The sequence below is a fragment of the Nymphaea colorata genome, chromosome 5 (assembly GCF_008831285.2).
Source record: "Nymphaea colorata isolate Beijing-Zhang1983 chromosome 5, ASM883128v2, whole genome shotgun sequence".
Classification (NCBI taxonomy): domain Eukaryota; kingdom Viridiplantae; phylum Streptophyta; class Magnoliopsida; order Nymphaeales; family Nymphaeaceae; genus Nymphaea; species Nymphaea colorata.
The window spans coordinates 1720672-1733572 of NC_045142.1; the positions used below are offsets into that span (position 1 = coordinate 1720672).

The 12901-nt window shown below is 41.8% G+C and overlaps 3 protein-coding genes across 7 annotated transcripts; 1 reads left to right on the forward strand and 2 right to left on the reverse strand.

The window, feature by feature from the left end:
* Positions 1-1962: 1962 nt before the first annotated feature.
* Positions 1963-3789, forward strand: LOC116254855 (transcription factor PCL1-like). Its single transcript, XM_031630468.2, has 2 exons — positions 1963-2223; positions 2363-3789. The coding sequence occupies exon 2, from the start codon at positions 2482-2484 to the stop codon at positions 3469-3471; it is 990 nt and encodes a 329-aa protein (XP_031486328.1). The 5' UTR covers positions 1963-2223; positions 2363-2481; the 3' UTR covers positions 3472-3789.
* LOC116254854 (pentatricopeptide repeat-containing protein At5g59600) lies at positions 3456-7285 on the reverse strand. 4 transcript variants are annotated; one of them, XM_031630462.2, is made up of 5 exons: positions 7187-7285; positions 5191-7079; positions 4717-4902; positions 4552-4614; positions 3456-3592 (listed from the first exon to the last, which is right to left on the reverse strand). In XM_031630462.2, the coding sequence occupies exon 2, from the start codon at positions 7011-7013 to the stop codon at positions 5340-5342; it is 1674 nt and encodes a 557-aa protein (XP_031486322.1). In that variant the 5' UTR covers positions 7014-7079; positions 7187-7285; the 3' UTR covers positions 3456-3592; positions 4552-4614; positions 4717-4902; positions 5191-5339. The 4 variants fall into 4 exon arrangements, with proteins under 4 accessions (XP_031486322.1, XP_031486327.1, XP_031486326.1 ...); XM_031630467.2 differs by having other exon boundaries at positions 4717-4865; positions 5191-7274; XM_031630466.2 differs by having other exon boundaries at positions 4717-4865; positions 5179-7274.
* A 1572-nt stretch (positions 7286-8857) lies between these two features.
* On the reverse strand, positions 8858-10169 carry LOC116254231 (thaumatin-like protein). 2 transcript variants are annotated; one of them, XM_050077847.1, is made up of 2 exons: positions 10012-10169; positions 8858-9777 (listed from the first exon to the last, which is right to left on the reverse strand). In XM_050077847.1, exons 1-2 carry the CDS (start codon positions 10118-10120, stop codon positions 9098-9100), a joined length of 789 nt encoding a protein of 262 aa, XP_049933804.1. In that variant the 5' UTR covers positions 10121-10169; the 3' UTR covers positions 8858-9097. The 2 variants fall into 2 exon arrangements, with proteins under 2 accessions (XP_049933804.1, XP_031485321.1); XM_031629461.2 differs by lacking the exon at positions 10012-10169 and adding an exon at positions 9880-10006 and having other exon boundaries at positions 8859-9777.
* Positions 10170-12901: the final 2732 nt, after the last annotated feature.

Consider the following 12901-nt stretch of genomic DNA (forward strand, 5'->3'; position numbering starts at 1 on the left):
ACACAGCTCTTAAGTAGCTATTATTATGGACCTATCGTATTGCAGAGTTAGATGTCTGGGACCATGGAAATCCGACACCTCTATGCAAAACAGGCGGCTCGGCTGCTGGTTTTAGGGTATTCTTCTACAAAGTCTCTGCTGTAGGTACGGCACTGTCACATGGTCCAAGATGGCTAACATATAAAAAGATACTGAAGAAAAGTTTGTTGCTCAAAGAATTAGGGTTTCAGTCTTTGAAAGAGAAAATACCCATTTAGGAGTTTGAATTCTTATTATAATTTCAAGGACTACCCTTTTTTGTTTTACTTTTCTTTTTTCATTTTTCAATCAGTAAAATTATGTCTTGTTAAAACATGTCCATGCTTTTGGTACCCAGTTAGAAAAGTTTCACTTTTAAAGAAAAAAACTTCAGTTTCACTAAGTGCTCAGAATGATGTGACAACCATAAATGGTAGCTTTTATGAATGAGTTGTCATCTGTAGGTAGGTTCGTACTAGAACAATAAGAAAACATAACCCCTATTTCTGAAATTACAGTTAAAATGCCCAGGATATTTGGAAATTTTTTGTATTTGAGAATTACATTAGAGTTGAAAACTGGCTCATACCCTTTTAGTTTATGTGCATATCTGTAGATTTTGAAGGCGCTCTTTCCTCTTTATGTACAAAAAGTGCAAAGTTTTCTAATCGTTTCGGAATCTTTTTTTCGCAACTTATTATAATATTTCTCTATCCACCACCATATTGGATAATGCCCCTGTGAGAGCTCTCATAACAGGACAAAAGTCTTCCACTGATATCCTAGTTTGAATAAGATTTTCAGGACAGTGCCTCAACAACTTACCTTTTAGTAGAAGACTGCTAAATGAGACTGGTCCTGGCATTTCATGTCTTTGATATTTAGATGTAGCAAAACTGAGTTTGAGCTTAACTGAGATTGTTGTCTCAAGTTAACTGAGTTTGAACTTAGGATGCGCACTGCTCTCCTAAATTTCAAATTAAGGTATGCTTGATTCATTATACATTCTTTGTTTTAGGTGAAGGATGTTCATGTTTTTGCATAGATCATGATGCACAGGTGAAGTTATTCAATATATCTTTTTGCTTTTGTACCTTGGTGATGTACGATGCACCTTTTAAGAGGTGTTGCGATCCCATTATTTATGGTCTCAAGAAGGTAACATTCACAAGTATTTATGGTCTCAAGAAGGTAGCATTCACAAGAATTAAACCATTGACTTGCCTTTTACAACCCACCTACACTAGCCAACCAGCTACGCTTGAATAAAATTTAAAATTATAAAACTAAGAGTATTGCTGTAACATAATCTGCAATAAGAGTCACCACAACGAGTTATTCTCCCTTTAAGCTTACCCTTAAAGATATTATTTAACATAACTTCGTTAACTTTTCCAGGCTATAAAGCGCACTTGTCCCATCCAGAGTTACATGTGGGCAAGATGACACTTGTCCCATCCTGAGCTATATATGGCTCCATCTTTGTTAACTAGAACATTAACCACTCAAGTTTTAGATAATCTAAATATGAAAAATCAGATCGGATCAGGTTAGATACATTCAAGAAACCAAAAGCAGAGAAACCGTCGTGCGGACGTCTGCATCGTATGGCTGACAATCTAAAAGAACTTAATTCTTCTTGCACATCAAAATACTAACCAACCACTCTTGGCAGATAGATCCAGGAACAGTTTGGAAGAAAAAAATATTCTGGTGGTGTATACAAATTGAGAGACTTAGGAGGAAACCTTTCCAAAGTAGAGAGGGGCCAGGTGCAATTGTTCATAAAAATCTGTACTGCCATTGTGTTTCTTTTATTAGATTGGTTCTTTCTGTGTTTTTTGACAGAAGCAGGGCTTGGATTTGGTAAAGGCCCAAGAATGTAAATAATCAAAAGAAAAGGTGAAAAGCGAATCAAATATATCTGGCTAACGCTTCCACGTGGACGCTCGGACCGGGCTGCGTGGCCATTGTTGGTGCACTTTTTCTGCCTGGAACAAAGCGTTAAATCTAGATAGAATCTGCTCAGAAAGATATTTCCACTCGCTCAATCGCTCCCTTTCTTTCTTTCTCTCTCTCTCTCTCTCTGGTTTCATTCATCCGATCATTAGATGGAAGCTGGATTTATATATGGTTTTGTTCTTTCTGTGAATCTGAACGAGACCATCGCTCGCTTTTTTGCCCAATTTTTGCAGTGAATTTGAGGTATGTATAGGAGATTGCCATGGTTCTTATGGTAGGAAGAAAAAGTGATCTTTGTTTCGGAATTTGGTAGACGGGTTTGAGCAATACAGCAAAACGAGTTGCGTTCTTGAATTCGCGAGATGAATTTTGTTGTTTTCAGCGTTTGACCGTGTGGGCAGCGTCTGAATAAGGGGAAGGGAGAGCCCTAGCCCTTGAACTCCGATTGGTGTCGGTTAGATCGTAGAAGGCTTGGTTGGTGGCGGTGTTTCTGGTTCCTGGATGGGAGAAGATGAGGAAATGGTCGATTTTGATGCCGCGCAGGAGAGGGTGGTGGACTGGGAGCAGGGTTTGCCGACCTTAGAGGATTTGACGCCCCTCTCGCAGACGCTGATCCCGCCGGAGCTCGCTTCGGCGTTCAGCATCACGCTGGATCCTTGTCGGACCATGCTGGATGTGAACCGTGCTTCCCAAAACACTATCACGAGGCTCCGGCGCCGTGCCGACCCGCTCTCTGAAAATCTGAAATCTCTTCCTTCGTTTTCGATGCGTAATGGCTCGTTCGATCCCGAGGGTGAGGATGGTGGTAGTGGTGGTGATCCATGTTCCCCCCAGGAGGATGATGATGAAGCCACCAAAGGCCGCAGCTATTCAGACAGAGAGGCGGACATGGCGTTTAGAGCCGAGAATTCGAACGACGATCCGTCGGCCAGGGCGCTGAAGAGGCCGCGGTTGGTCTGGACTCCTCAGCTGCACAAGAGATTTGTTGATGTTGTTGCTCATTTGGGCATCAAGAATGCGGTGCCAAAGACAATTATGCAATTGATGAACGTCGAGGGCTTGACAAGGGAGAATGTGGCCAGCCATCTTCAGAAGTATCGGTTGTATCTCAAAAGGATGCAGGGCTTCCCCAATGAAGGGCCTTCTTCTTCAGATCAGCTCTTTGCGTCGACTCCTGTGTCCAATAATGTTGCAGGACCATCTTTCTTGGCCGGTCACCGTGAAGAATCATCAGGCGCTATGCCCATTCCGGTGCCTTATGGTGCACCTTTCGTCTCAATGCCTGTTATAGGGATGCCGCATGGCCATGGCACTGTGGCAATGCCTGTAAATCCCCCTCCACAGAATGGGTTTGCGGCTCACCCATATAACGCCTACGGTAGAAATCTTGTCCCGCAGAGAATGTCATCTGGGGAGCAGCACAGAGATTGGTCATATAACAAGTTTGAGACTGTTATGCGGTATTCTCATGTTACACCTAACAATAAATGAAGAGATCGTTGGCCGTTTGCCGTGCGTCCAGATCCTCTATAAATTTCTTAGTGCTGATTCTTGGTGTAACCTTTCACTGATAAAAAGCATAGCATCAGAAATTCCTATGTCGAATCTGTACCTGAAATTGAAAGAGCAAATTTTCAGTATTGATCCCTTGTAACGTTTTTTATTGCATTAAATGAAATCGATGTCAAGTGCCTTATGTATTCCAATACCTGTGTATTATGGTCCGTTACAGGCCTCATCTCCATAATTTCCAAGTATTAGCAGAAATTTTTGGATCTTGACCTTTTCAAGATTGTTTTCATCTATGCATCATCTTTTGCATGTTTTCATAGTGCTGTTGATTAAGAATGATTTTGTTATGGGTGCCTATGGTGGTGTATCTATGACCGTTTATAATACATGGTGGTGTATCTATGACCATTTATAATACTGCTATCGCCCAAGTAACATTACCTAACCTGCCTTACCTGCTTAAATTTTGGCAGAAACCGAATCTCATTTGGAAATATAATTTTAGTCTATGCCGACTCAGAGAATTTGACCACCTTGATGGACGCTCCTGTCTGTCAGTTGAAGAAAAACTTTTTCATCCTATTGAATAATAAGCTAAAAGTCACAATTGGGTGGAGGATGTCCTGTTATTACCATATTGGATTCACATATTATGACTTCTTCTTCATGCTTCTACTTTACAAGAGCAGCGACAAGTAAATAATGAGCATCAATGGATATCACTTCATAGGCAAGAATGATCGACAATTAATAAGCTTGCCACGGTCGCTATTTGTCTTCTTGAGATAATCCATATGAAATCATATTAGCAAATGAAAGTGCAAGACTTGCAGCAGAAAGTCGAATTAACCATTGGTGGACACTACAGCAAGCACTCCGCTTAATGCTTTTTTCTGATCAAACTCAACCGGCAGGTTTACTTAATCCACCGAGTCAGTTAGAAAGAGGCCTAGATCATAACAAATGATCCTCTCCGCTACAAGCGATGGGTATCTTCAACATGTATTAGTGACAAGAACTTTCCTTCTCTACACTGTTGAAATATGTTGATTCACCAACCTGTGAACACCTGCCTTTCTGGACCAACTAGGTGAAGTCACATGCAATGTAATCGCCCTGGAACTGCATGAAACATGCACACCATTCTCACAAAACTATTGAAGAAACGATGCCTGCATAAGCATGAAGCATGAACTTTACTCGTGTCAGAAGGATCAAGTTCACCTATTTGTTAGACTTCAGGATTGCTCCCTGCAAATACGGAGTTCGCCCGATCTTCGAACATGAGAATGTCAACTTAGTGCAGATGACGCATCACCACTTGTAGGTCTCTTCCAAACTCCACGCATACTCCAACATGCTCAAGATACATGCTGGGAAGTGGGAAACGGGGAACAGAGAATGATAAACCTAAGGAAAGAACCATTTCTCACTTTAAAAGAACGGGACAAAGTATGTTTGTGAAAAATAAAGCTCTAGAAACGGTATACAACTAGTGGATAAGTAACTTTGAGGGACTTGTAAATATAATTACAAAAAAACAATAGATTAAAAAAAAAGCAGGAACAATTTTCTCTCACTTAACAAATTTTTTTTTTTTGAAAAAAAAAAGGTCTATGGAAACTAAAGCTGCGGAAAAGGTGTATAACTGTTGCTCAAGAAAAATGACTTGAGGGATGATGTTACCAGTTCACGTACACTAAGAAAATCAAGTATGACGGTAGCATCCAGTCCCTCCAGCTACAGCCTTTTATATCTTCAACATTAATTATTCATATCAACCTTCTTTCCCCACAAGGTCATCCAGCTTCCTACTCAATTTCATTCAGCCTTCTTTCTCAACAGTGTTATCCAGCTTCAACCCAACTACATCCAGCTTTCTTTTTTATCTTTTTATTTTTCATCATCTTCTCTATGTCTGCTGCATCTCTCCACCTACCTGCTTCTGCCAGTATATTTGACAGTAAAATGTAGCTTCCAGAACCACGAGGCTCAAGCTCAAACAGATGAGAAGCTGCAATCTCAGCAAGCTCAACGTTACCATGAATCCTGCAAGCACCAAGCAAAGATCCCCAGACATAAAAATCTGGCTTCATTGGCATCGTATTGACAAATGCATAAGCTTCCAATAGCATCCCAGCTCTCCCGAGAAGGTCCACTATCGCAGCATAATGCTCCATTCTTGGCTCTATGCCGTGCTTAAGCTGCATATTTTCAAAATATGCCCGACCTTGATCTACAAATCCTCCATGGCTGCATGCAGTGAACACGATAGTATAAGTAATATGGTCAGGAATTACGCCCTCGCTCTGCATTTGATAAAAAAGGCGTAGTGCATCAATCCCATGCCCGTGCATGGCATAGCCGTATATCATGGAATTCCATGACACTGTGTTCCGCTTAGGCATCCTGTCAAACACTTTACGAGCTTCAGAAACAAACCCACATTTTGCATATACGTCTACAAGAGAGCTGCTAACGAATACCTCTTCCGCAACACCTATAATCAGTGAGTAACCATGTATTTCCTTTCCATGTTTCAAATTCTCTAAATTTGCACAAGCTGGCAATAGACCACTTATGGTTACCGAACTTGGCATAAAACCAGATAGTAACATTCTGTGGAACATTCCGAAGGCCTCCTCATTGAGATGATTCTGTGCAAAACCAGAGATCATAGCAGTCCAAGAGACAATATCTGGCTTAATTCCGTCAGCCTGCATATCACGGAATGACATTAAGGCCATAACGACATTCCCCATCTGAGAGAATCCCACAATTACAGCATTCCAAGTGACTGAATCAGGCTTAATACCTGAACTTCTCATCGCCCTGACCAACTTGAGTGCTTCCTCAACCATACCACATTGAGAATAACTAGAGACCATGGTGTTCCATGAGACAAGATCTCTCTCAGACATCATATCAAACACTCGGCGGGCGCTTTCCAGGCACCCGCATTTAGCATACATATCGACCAATGCGCTATCAACGAAAACATCTGTATCGAATCCCGAGTTCCTAACCAACGCATGGATCCTTTTACCAGTCTCTAGATCAGAAAGATTAGCACAAGCTCTTAACGCACTGGGAAAGACATACTTGTTGGGTGCAAATCCTTCCTCTAGCATCCGATCAAACAATTCAAGCGTGCCTTGCCAGTAGCCATAACGCGCATAAGCACCAAGTAGGACTACCCAAGACTGCAAATTCCTCTTAGGCATTTTCTCGAACACTTTCCTGGCGTCCGGTATTCTGCCACACTGGCAATAAAAAAGGATGAGTTTAGAATACAAATAGCTCGACTGCTTCACTCCGTTCACCACCATGATAGCATGCAGTAGCCTGCCCGCATTCACCGATCGCGTGCGAGCAAAAATCTGAAGATAAACTCCGCATGACCTGGAACTGACGTGATATGACCGACCTACCGATTGAGTTAGCCAGTAGAATCTAGAAATGGAGGTGGGTCTGCCGTGGTTTTGGCGGAAAATGCTGAATATTCCCTGTGGTCGCTGCATTCTACATTATCGAGAATGCTCATCATCGTCTCGAATTTGCAAAGAATGCCCGATCGTTATAATAAGCTGGTGCACCAAGTTGTACTAAGTTACACAACCTTCGTGTCATTTCGAAGTCCAAGACAGATTTTCCCCGTAAAATAATTAGTAAAGAATTATTTGGTCTTCCTCACCTTTTTTCTTTATTCGGCAGAAAGATCAAGACAGGAGCGTGTTTGTTTTGAGCGTTAACTGGAATCCGGAACAGACCTGTTTTGGGGGTTTGGCATTTCTGTTTCTCCGAAATTATGTATAATGTTCGTAAGATTGTGGTCAATAACAAATCATCCCAGTTCCCGCAACTTTAGAAGTTAACAACAACCGCTCAGTTTTTTTAGAGAAATTCAATCGAAAAAACATTATTTTTTTATAACAAAAATAATGTTTTACAGACAACCATGATTCGATTGACTTAGAAAATGATTTTTTACATGAAGTGTTTTGTCCTTTACAATATATTTTTTTTATCAGTAAGCAGTTTTTTTAAGATTATGTCCAAAATTGAGCGCTCATTTGTTAACTTTTAAAATTGAACAATAGAGAAGGCACGAACTGCCGATTTCTTTTTTCTCATAGGAGCCGTATAATTTTTAAATGGGAAACAGTGTGTTGAGGGAAGAACTTAGATCCTCTCCTCCACGATTCAAAACACTCTATAAATGATTCTTTCCACCTCCAGAAGTGGTAAAAAAGTTTAAACATGGAAAAATTTAACCATCTTTTGATGGTAAGAGTACTCTGAATAACTTCCAGCCTATCAACCGCTTCCTAAGACAAAAACATGTGGTAAAAACAAGAAAGAAAGAATGTGAGTGGAGTTCGCACCATGTTCAATCTATCAATTCGTGTTTGTCACTTTCACGCGGTGCTGCCCTATTAAAGCATGATGTTTAAAGTTAAATCCACTGACCAAAAAGGTTCTGCTTAATAATGACACTGACAATTTTCTCAGCCATTAGTTTCTCGTAATGATTTTAGTTTGTTTAATTCTTACAATTTCTTTCGAAAATTCTCAAAAAATCAAGTAAACTAAAAACTTGAACAAGAAACTATTATCAGATACTAATATTAGTGAGGACTTGAGTTCATTTGAAGTCCTTGCGATTTAAACTTGGAGTTCTCTTGCTAAAGGCTGAAACCATGTGCCATAAGATTCTTGTCGACCAAGTTGAGGAATGTGATTCCTTTTCTTTTCTCATATTGGTCGTTATCTTAGACGCTGGGCCGATCGTGTTCCATTCTAAATGAACTGCGCATGAGACATCTGCATTTCAGTGCTATTCTAAGTTGGTTTGTCCTGTCGTTCGATGGAAGTAAACATTTGCTTGTATTTTTGTTTGACAGGAGCTCTCCTCTGGGAATCTCCATCTTCCAAGAATTTGATATAGGACCATCAAGACTAAGTTCAGAAACTTCCAGAGTACTCAATTCACCAACGCCAATGCAAGAGATCTCCACTGCGAATCTCCATCTTCCAAGAATTTGGTATGAGACCAGCAAGGAAACTAAGTTCAGAAACTTTCAAAGGTCAATTGACCAACGCCAATGCAAGTATAAACAATTGAACCACTACTCATCGCTCGGAAAACAAAAACAAAAACAATAGTCCAGAGCTGTCCTAATAGCTACTGTTCTCCAAGGACCGCTTCAGGTCTCATTCCCAACAGAAATTAGACTGGCACAAGCTAAGTCCTGGGCAATGCTGCAGAAGCCATTGACTCTATGTGCATCTCTGTGTGTGTGTGTGTCTAAGAGAGAGAGAGAGAGAGAGAGAGAGAAAGAGCGAGAAAGGGAGAGAGGGAGAAGTCAAGTTTTCTTCACATCAACATCATGGTTGAGCCTTCTTCCAACTAAATGCCGCTTTCTATGGGCTACAATTTTGATCACCTCAGAACATGGGTGTGACCAAATCTTTTTCTAAGAAAAAAATTACAACTAGTACAAGGGCCCAAAAAAAAAAACTACAAGCCTTCCTAACTTACATCTGAAGATTTGTGCGACAACTTGGGCAGAGGCCATCATCTGCTCTACTGATCCAAATTACACTAGTAGGGACTGGGAGGGCAGAAGGTGACAAGGTACCGGGAAGCCATGCACTTGTGAAGACTACTGGAATCATCATATGCAAAGCTGTAGGCTCTTGGGCATATGGCCTTGAAGAGATGGGAGTAGATTGTGGGCTTGCAAGTATTGGGTGTAGAATAGTTTCCTGTGCAGCAAAACTTGGCTGTGTTCATGGCCAAGCATGCACTCTTGCAACCAACCACCCTGCCCCCTTTCCTCACCTCCAGAGCTGATGGGCAACACACATTCAAGTCAGACTCACATGAAGCCACGCCGCAGCCTATGCCACCGCCCACCGGAACCATGGCAACTGGAAGATTGTAGCCATCCACTAAGCTCACATCATAGAAATGCAGAGGTGAGTTGGATGTGCCGAGCGTCATCTCGACGACTGTCGCTGGCGGCACACCTGAAACACCGTTGCAGTGCAGCAGGCCAGAGCAATCCCCTGTTTCGCATTCGCCATGGCCTTGTTCATTGAAGCAGCAGCCTTGGCGGCCCCATATCCTGCCCGACCAGCCTTGAGGCACATTCAGGATGATTTCCTCACCGAAACCCAAGTGAAAGCCACCATCTGCTGGTGTGCCATGGCCAGCACCTCCCACCATACCAGGCCAGATGCTCTCCTTGCAGTTGTTCACTAGTATGAGATCTATTCCAGCTGCAACATTCCAGAACAAGCTTCCAGTTAGCCGCATTATACATAAGGAGAAGAAGCATAATGAACTCGCCAATTAAAACCAATATCAGAAAAATAGTGTACATGAAGCATGTGAATGACATATGAAGAAGAGCACAAAGAAGGAAGAGAGAGCTAGCATCTTTGGTGTTCAAGTATAGGCAATAAACGTCGCGTATGTAATGTGATATATAGTAAGAAAGCCAGTGGACTCACACTTTTGGGCCGCGCACAAACGCTGCAATGGTCTGCCAAGTATGAAGAACGGATTTCGAGGAGATTGGGAGTTTTTAAACTGGAGCTTTTGCTTTCCAACAACTGGCATATATTCTTTGCTTCATTTTTGGGGTCTCCCAGCTTTTCTATGCCTTGATATTGGCAAGAAATTGGGCACTGTCTGCGCTTTTTTAGAGAGAGAGAGCGCGCGATGAGCTTAGTGTTCTCATTGCAAGATGCACTGAATACTTAGTGCGTCAAATGACGGACTTGCTAGATCTCGTACGAGTATAATTTGTCTTTAGAGTTGTTGAAAGCATCATTATGCTTCTATAGAATCTTATCAAATTCTGCAGAAATTGAAGCAGTTAAGTTGGAGCAAAACTTTACTAAGTTAGGAGTTTTGCTCAACTGATGTATACCACAAGGTAGAACAAACATTTTAATCTTCAGAAACAGGCACATAATCGCAGATATTCCATGGAAGCACGGAGGAACCTCCTTTCTAAAAGATGTGGGCATGGGGAACGGGCATTGGTTTGCTTTTAGTAAAGAACGATAGTGACGTCATCGTAATTTGAACAAGTGCAGAAAAGCATGGTTGGCAGAGCTACTTTCCCCTATGAGTCCATGTGCTTTCTTCTTTTATGATGAAGAATGCCTCAGGCTCAGGCCATAGTTGCTGTTTTTCACTTAATGAGTCCCGGGGTGCAAAAAATACCATCTTAGTTGGATATGTAACTAAAATTTTAGTAAACCCAAATTCAAAGACTCACCAAATCCAGATTCAGTTATAGCATTCTGGCATCTCAGTTTCCAAACTGAAGCTTCAGGACGCTATTCTTTTTTCCTTTTCTTTGACCGTGAATCAGAAGAGAAAACAGAGACATGAACTCTCCTGTGAACAGCAGTCAGAACCCACTCCTCCCACAGTACCAACAGCTTATAGTTGCGAAGGAAGCTTCCGTCCAAATTGAATTGTAAATCGTAATTACCCATATAAGAGCCGCAGCCAGCCCCTTGCGCCAACAGAAGTGGATCTTTAAGCCACCAGCTTTATTATAAACTTGGGTAAGCTTCTCTTTTCAGTCATCTCTATCAGAACCACAAAGCATCTGCCATTTTTCTTGCCCAGTTTGAAATCATAGAATTTGCTGCTCTATTTGCTCTGGTCATTGGAAAACCTTTCTTCCCATCGGTGCATGATTTACTCAAAATAAGCTGCATTGGCTTTTATTAATAAAGAAACTGTCTGCACAAAGTTTTTTCTGTTGAATCATCGATCGGCCATTTCTGTTGAGAAAATGTCTGCGGAAGACATACCTTCTGTGAAGGCGATAGCTTGTGACATGATTATGGTCTATGGCAGATCGCAACAAATTGGGTTCCTTGTGTAAATATATTATAAAAATATGGAAACTTTAATACAGATAGTGAAAGAAATTTGAGAGTTAAATTGCAAATTGATAATAGTGTCGACCACAACATTTCACGAGATGAACATGGGGTTTAAAGAGCCTTAAATAAACTGACGTGCCGTTACAAAAGCTTCATAACTGATCTTCATAACCCCGTGAGGCTAGCACTCGTCTCGTTTAGAAATATGGACTAACGAGAGCTATTCTGCACTTCCACTATTTTGTCCCCTTTTCCTCATCACTTCCTCAAAAGAATTCATAGTCAAGAATTCTATGACGACTTTCCTCCCCTTTTTTTCCAGTACTTCTCTACTGAGAATTCACAGTGACGACTTTTCCAGTCAGTTTTCTTCTCATTTACAGAAAAATCGTAAAGGTGTAATTCACCATATCCAACTCAAACAGTTTAAAAGTTACCGCTGCTCTCGAACACAGAAGGACCTCATAAACGCGAAGAACTTTACTCTGCTTTGCAACGAGTCAAGTGAGTCAATTAATCGTCGGTTTCAATCGTTCACTATTCTCCTCCATTTTCAGTAGTCTTCATTTTTCAAGTACTTTTATAGGTTAAGGCAAGGCAGCAGGTATAGTTTCCTACATATCAATCATGGATATCGTCCAAATCGCAGCGTCGGGTGAAAAAACAAGGGGATAATAGTGGGGTACCGGGTTTCCGGCCCATACTGATTCTCCATTCGACAGGCCTGGAGGATGCTCCTTCCCTGCATCACCTTCGCGACAACTTTGCCCTCTCATTGCAGGAGTTCCCCCTTGTTGCATGCTGGCTTGTCTCTTGAGAGATTCAATGCTGCTTCATGTAACACCACTCTTCTTATAAAAGGAGGCTTTAATGAGAGGATTGTCCTTCCTACTTTTTGGCTAAAGCCAAAACGGTTAGGAAGCGGGTTGGATCCATCGAACTAGGGGTCCGAACCTAAGAGTGGGTCGGATCGTTATAGTGGTATTAAAGCCGGACGTCCGTGTGCCTTAAGGGGTGAATTGTAACACCCCACACTATCTCTTTTCATGTAAAACTTGTTGGAGCGAGTGAATGGTCTTCCCACCACTGCCACTCTGCTCCGAGGGTTATCTCTTTTCATGTGAAACTTGTTCGAGCGAGTGAATGGTCTTCCCACCACTGCCACTCTGCTCCGAGGGTTAGCAGGTGGACCATCTTCATTTCCTCCATTCGACTGAACCCTTGTGGGTTAGAGACATACATCGTTTGTAATAAACCACCTTTGACCCATAGAACATCTTCATCTCTCCCTCGGTATTGTCTTCCACCCTGATACGAACCAGAGAGAAAGACGTCCTGCAACTCCTCTTCTGTGTTGACTCTTACCAGAATCATATCGTTCCCAATAATGGAGGACTTTGGGCTTCCAATCTTCTTTTGCTGTTTCATTAGGGGTAGCCTGTGTGCCTGGCTTTCCCGGTCTTCCAGCAGTGCCAAAACTGAAAGGCTGAAT

What these genes read in the sequence shown, in the direction of transcription:
- LOC116254231 (XM_050077847.1), bottom strand. Translation starts at nt 10,120, where the DNA reads ATGCCAGTTGTTGGAAAGCAAAAGCTCCAGTTTAAAAACTCCCAATCT. An exon ending in TTTGTGCGCGGCCCAAAAGT is followed by an intron (nt 9,778 to 10,011) that starts GTGAGTCCACTG and finishes GGAATGTTGCAG; the next exon opens with CTGGAATAGATCTCATACTA.
- LOC116254854 (XM_031630462.2), bottom strand. Translation starts at nt 7,013, where the DNA reads ATGCAGCGACCACAGGGAATATTCAGCATTTTCCGCCAAAACCACGGC.
- LOC116254855 (XM_031630468.2), top strand. Translation starts at nt 2,482, where the DNA reads ATGGGAGAAGATGAGGAAATGGTCGATTTTGATGCCGCGCAGGAGAGG.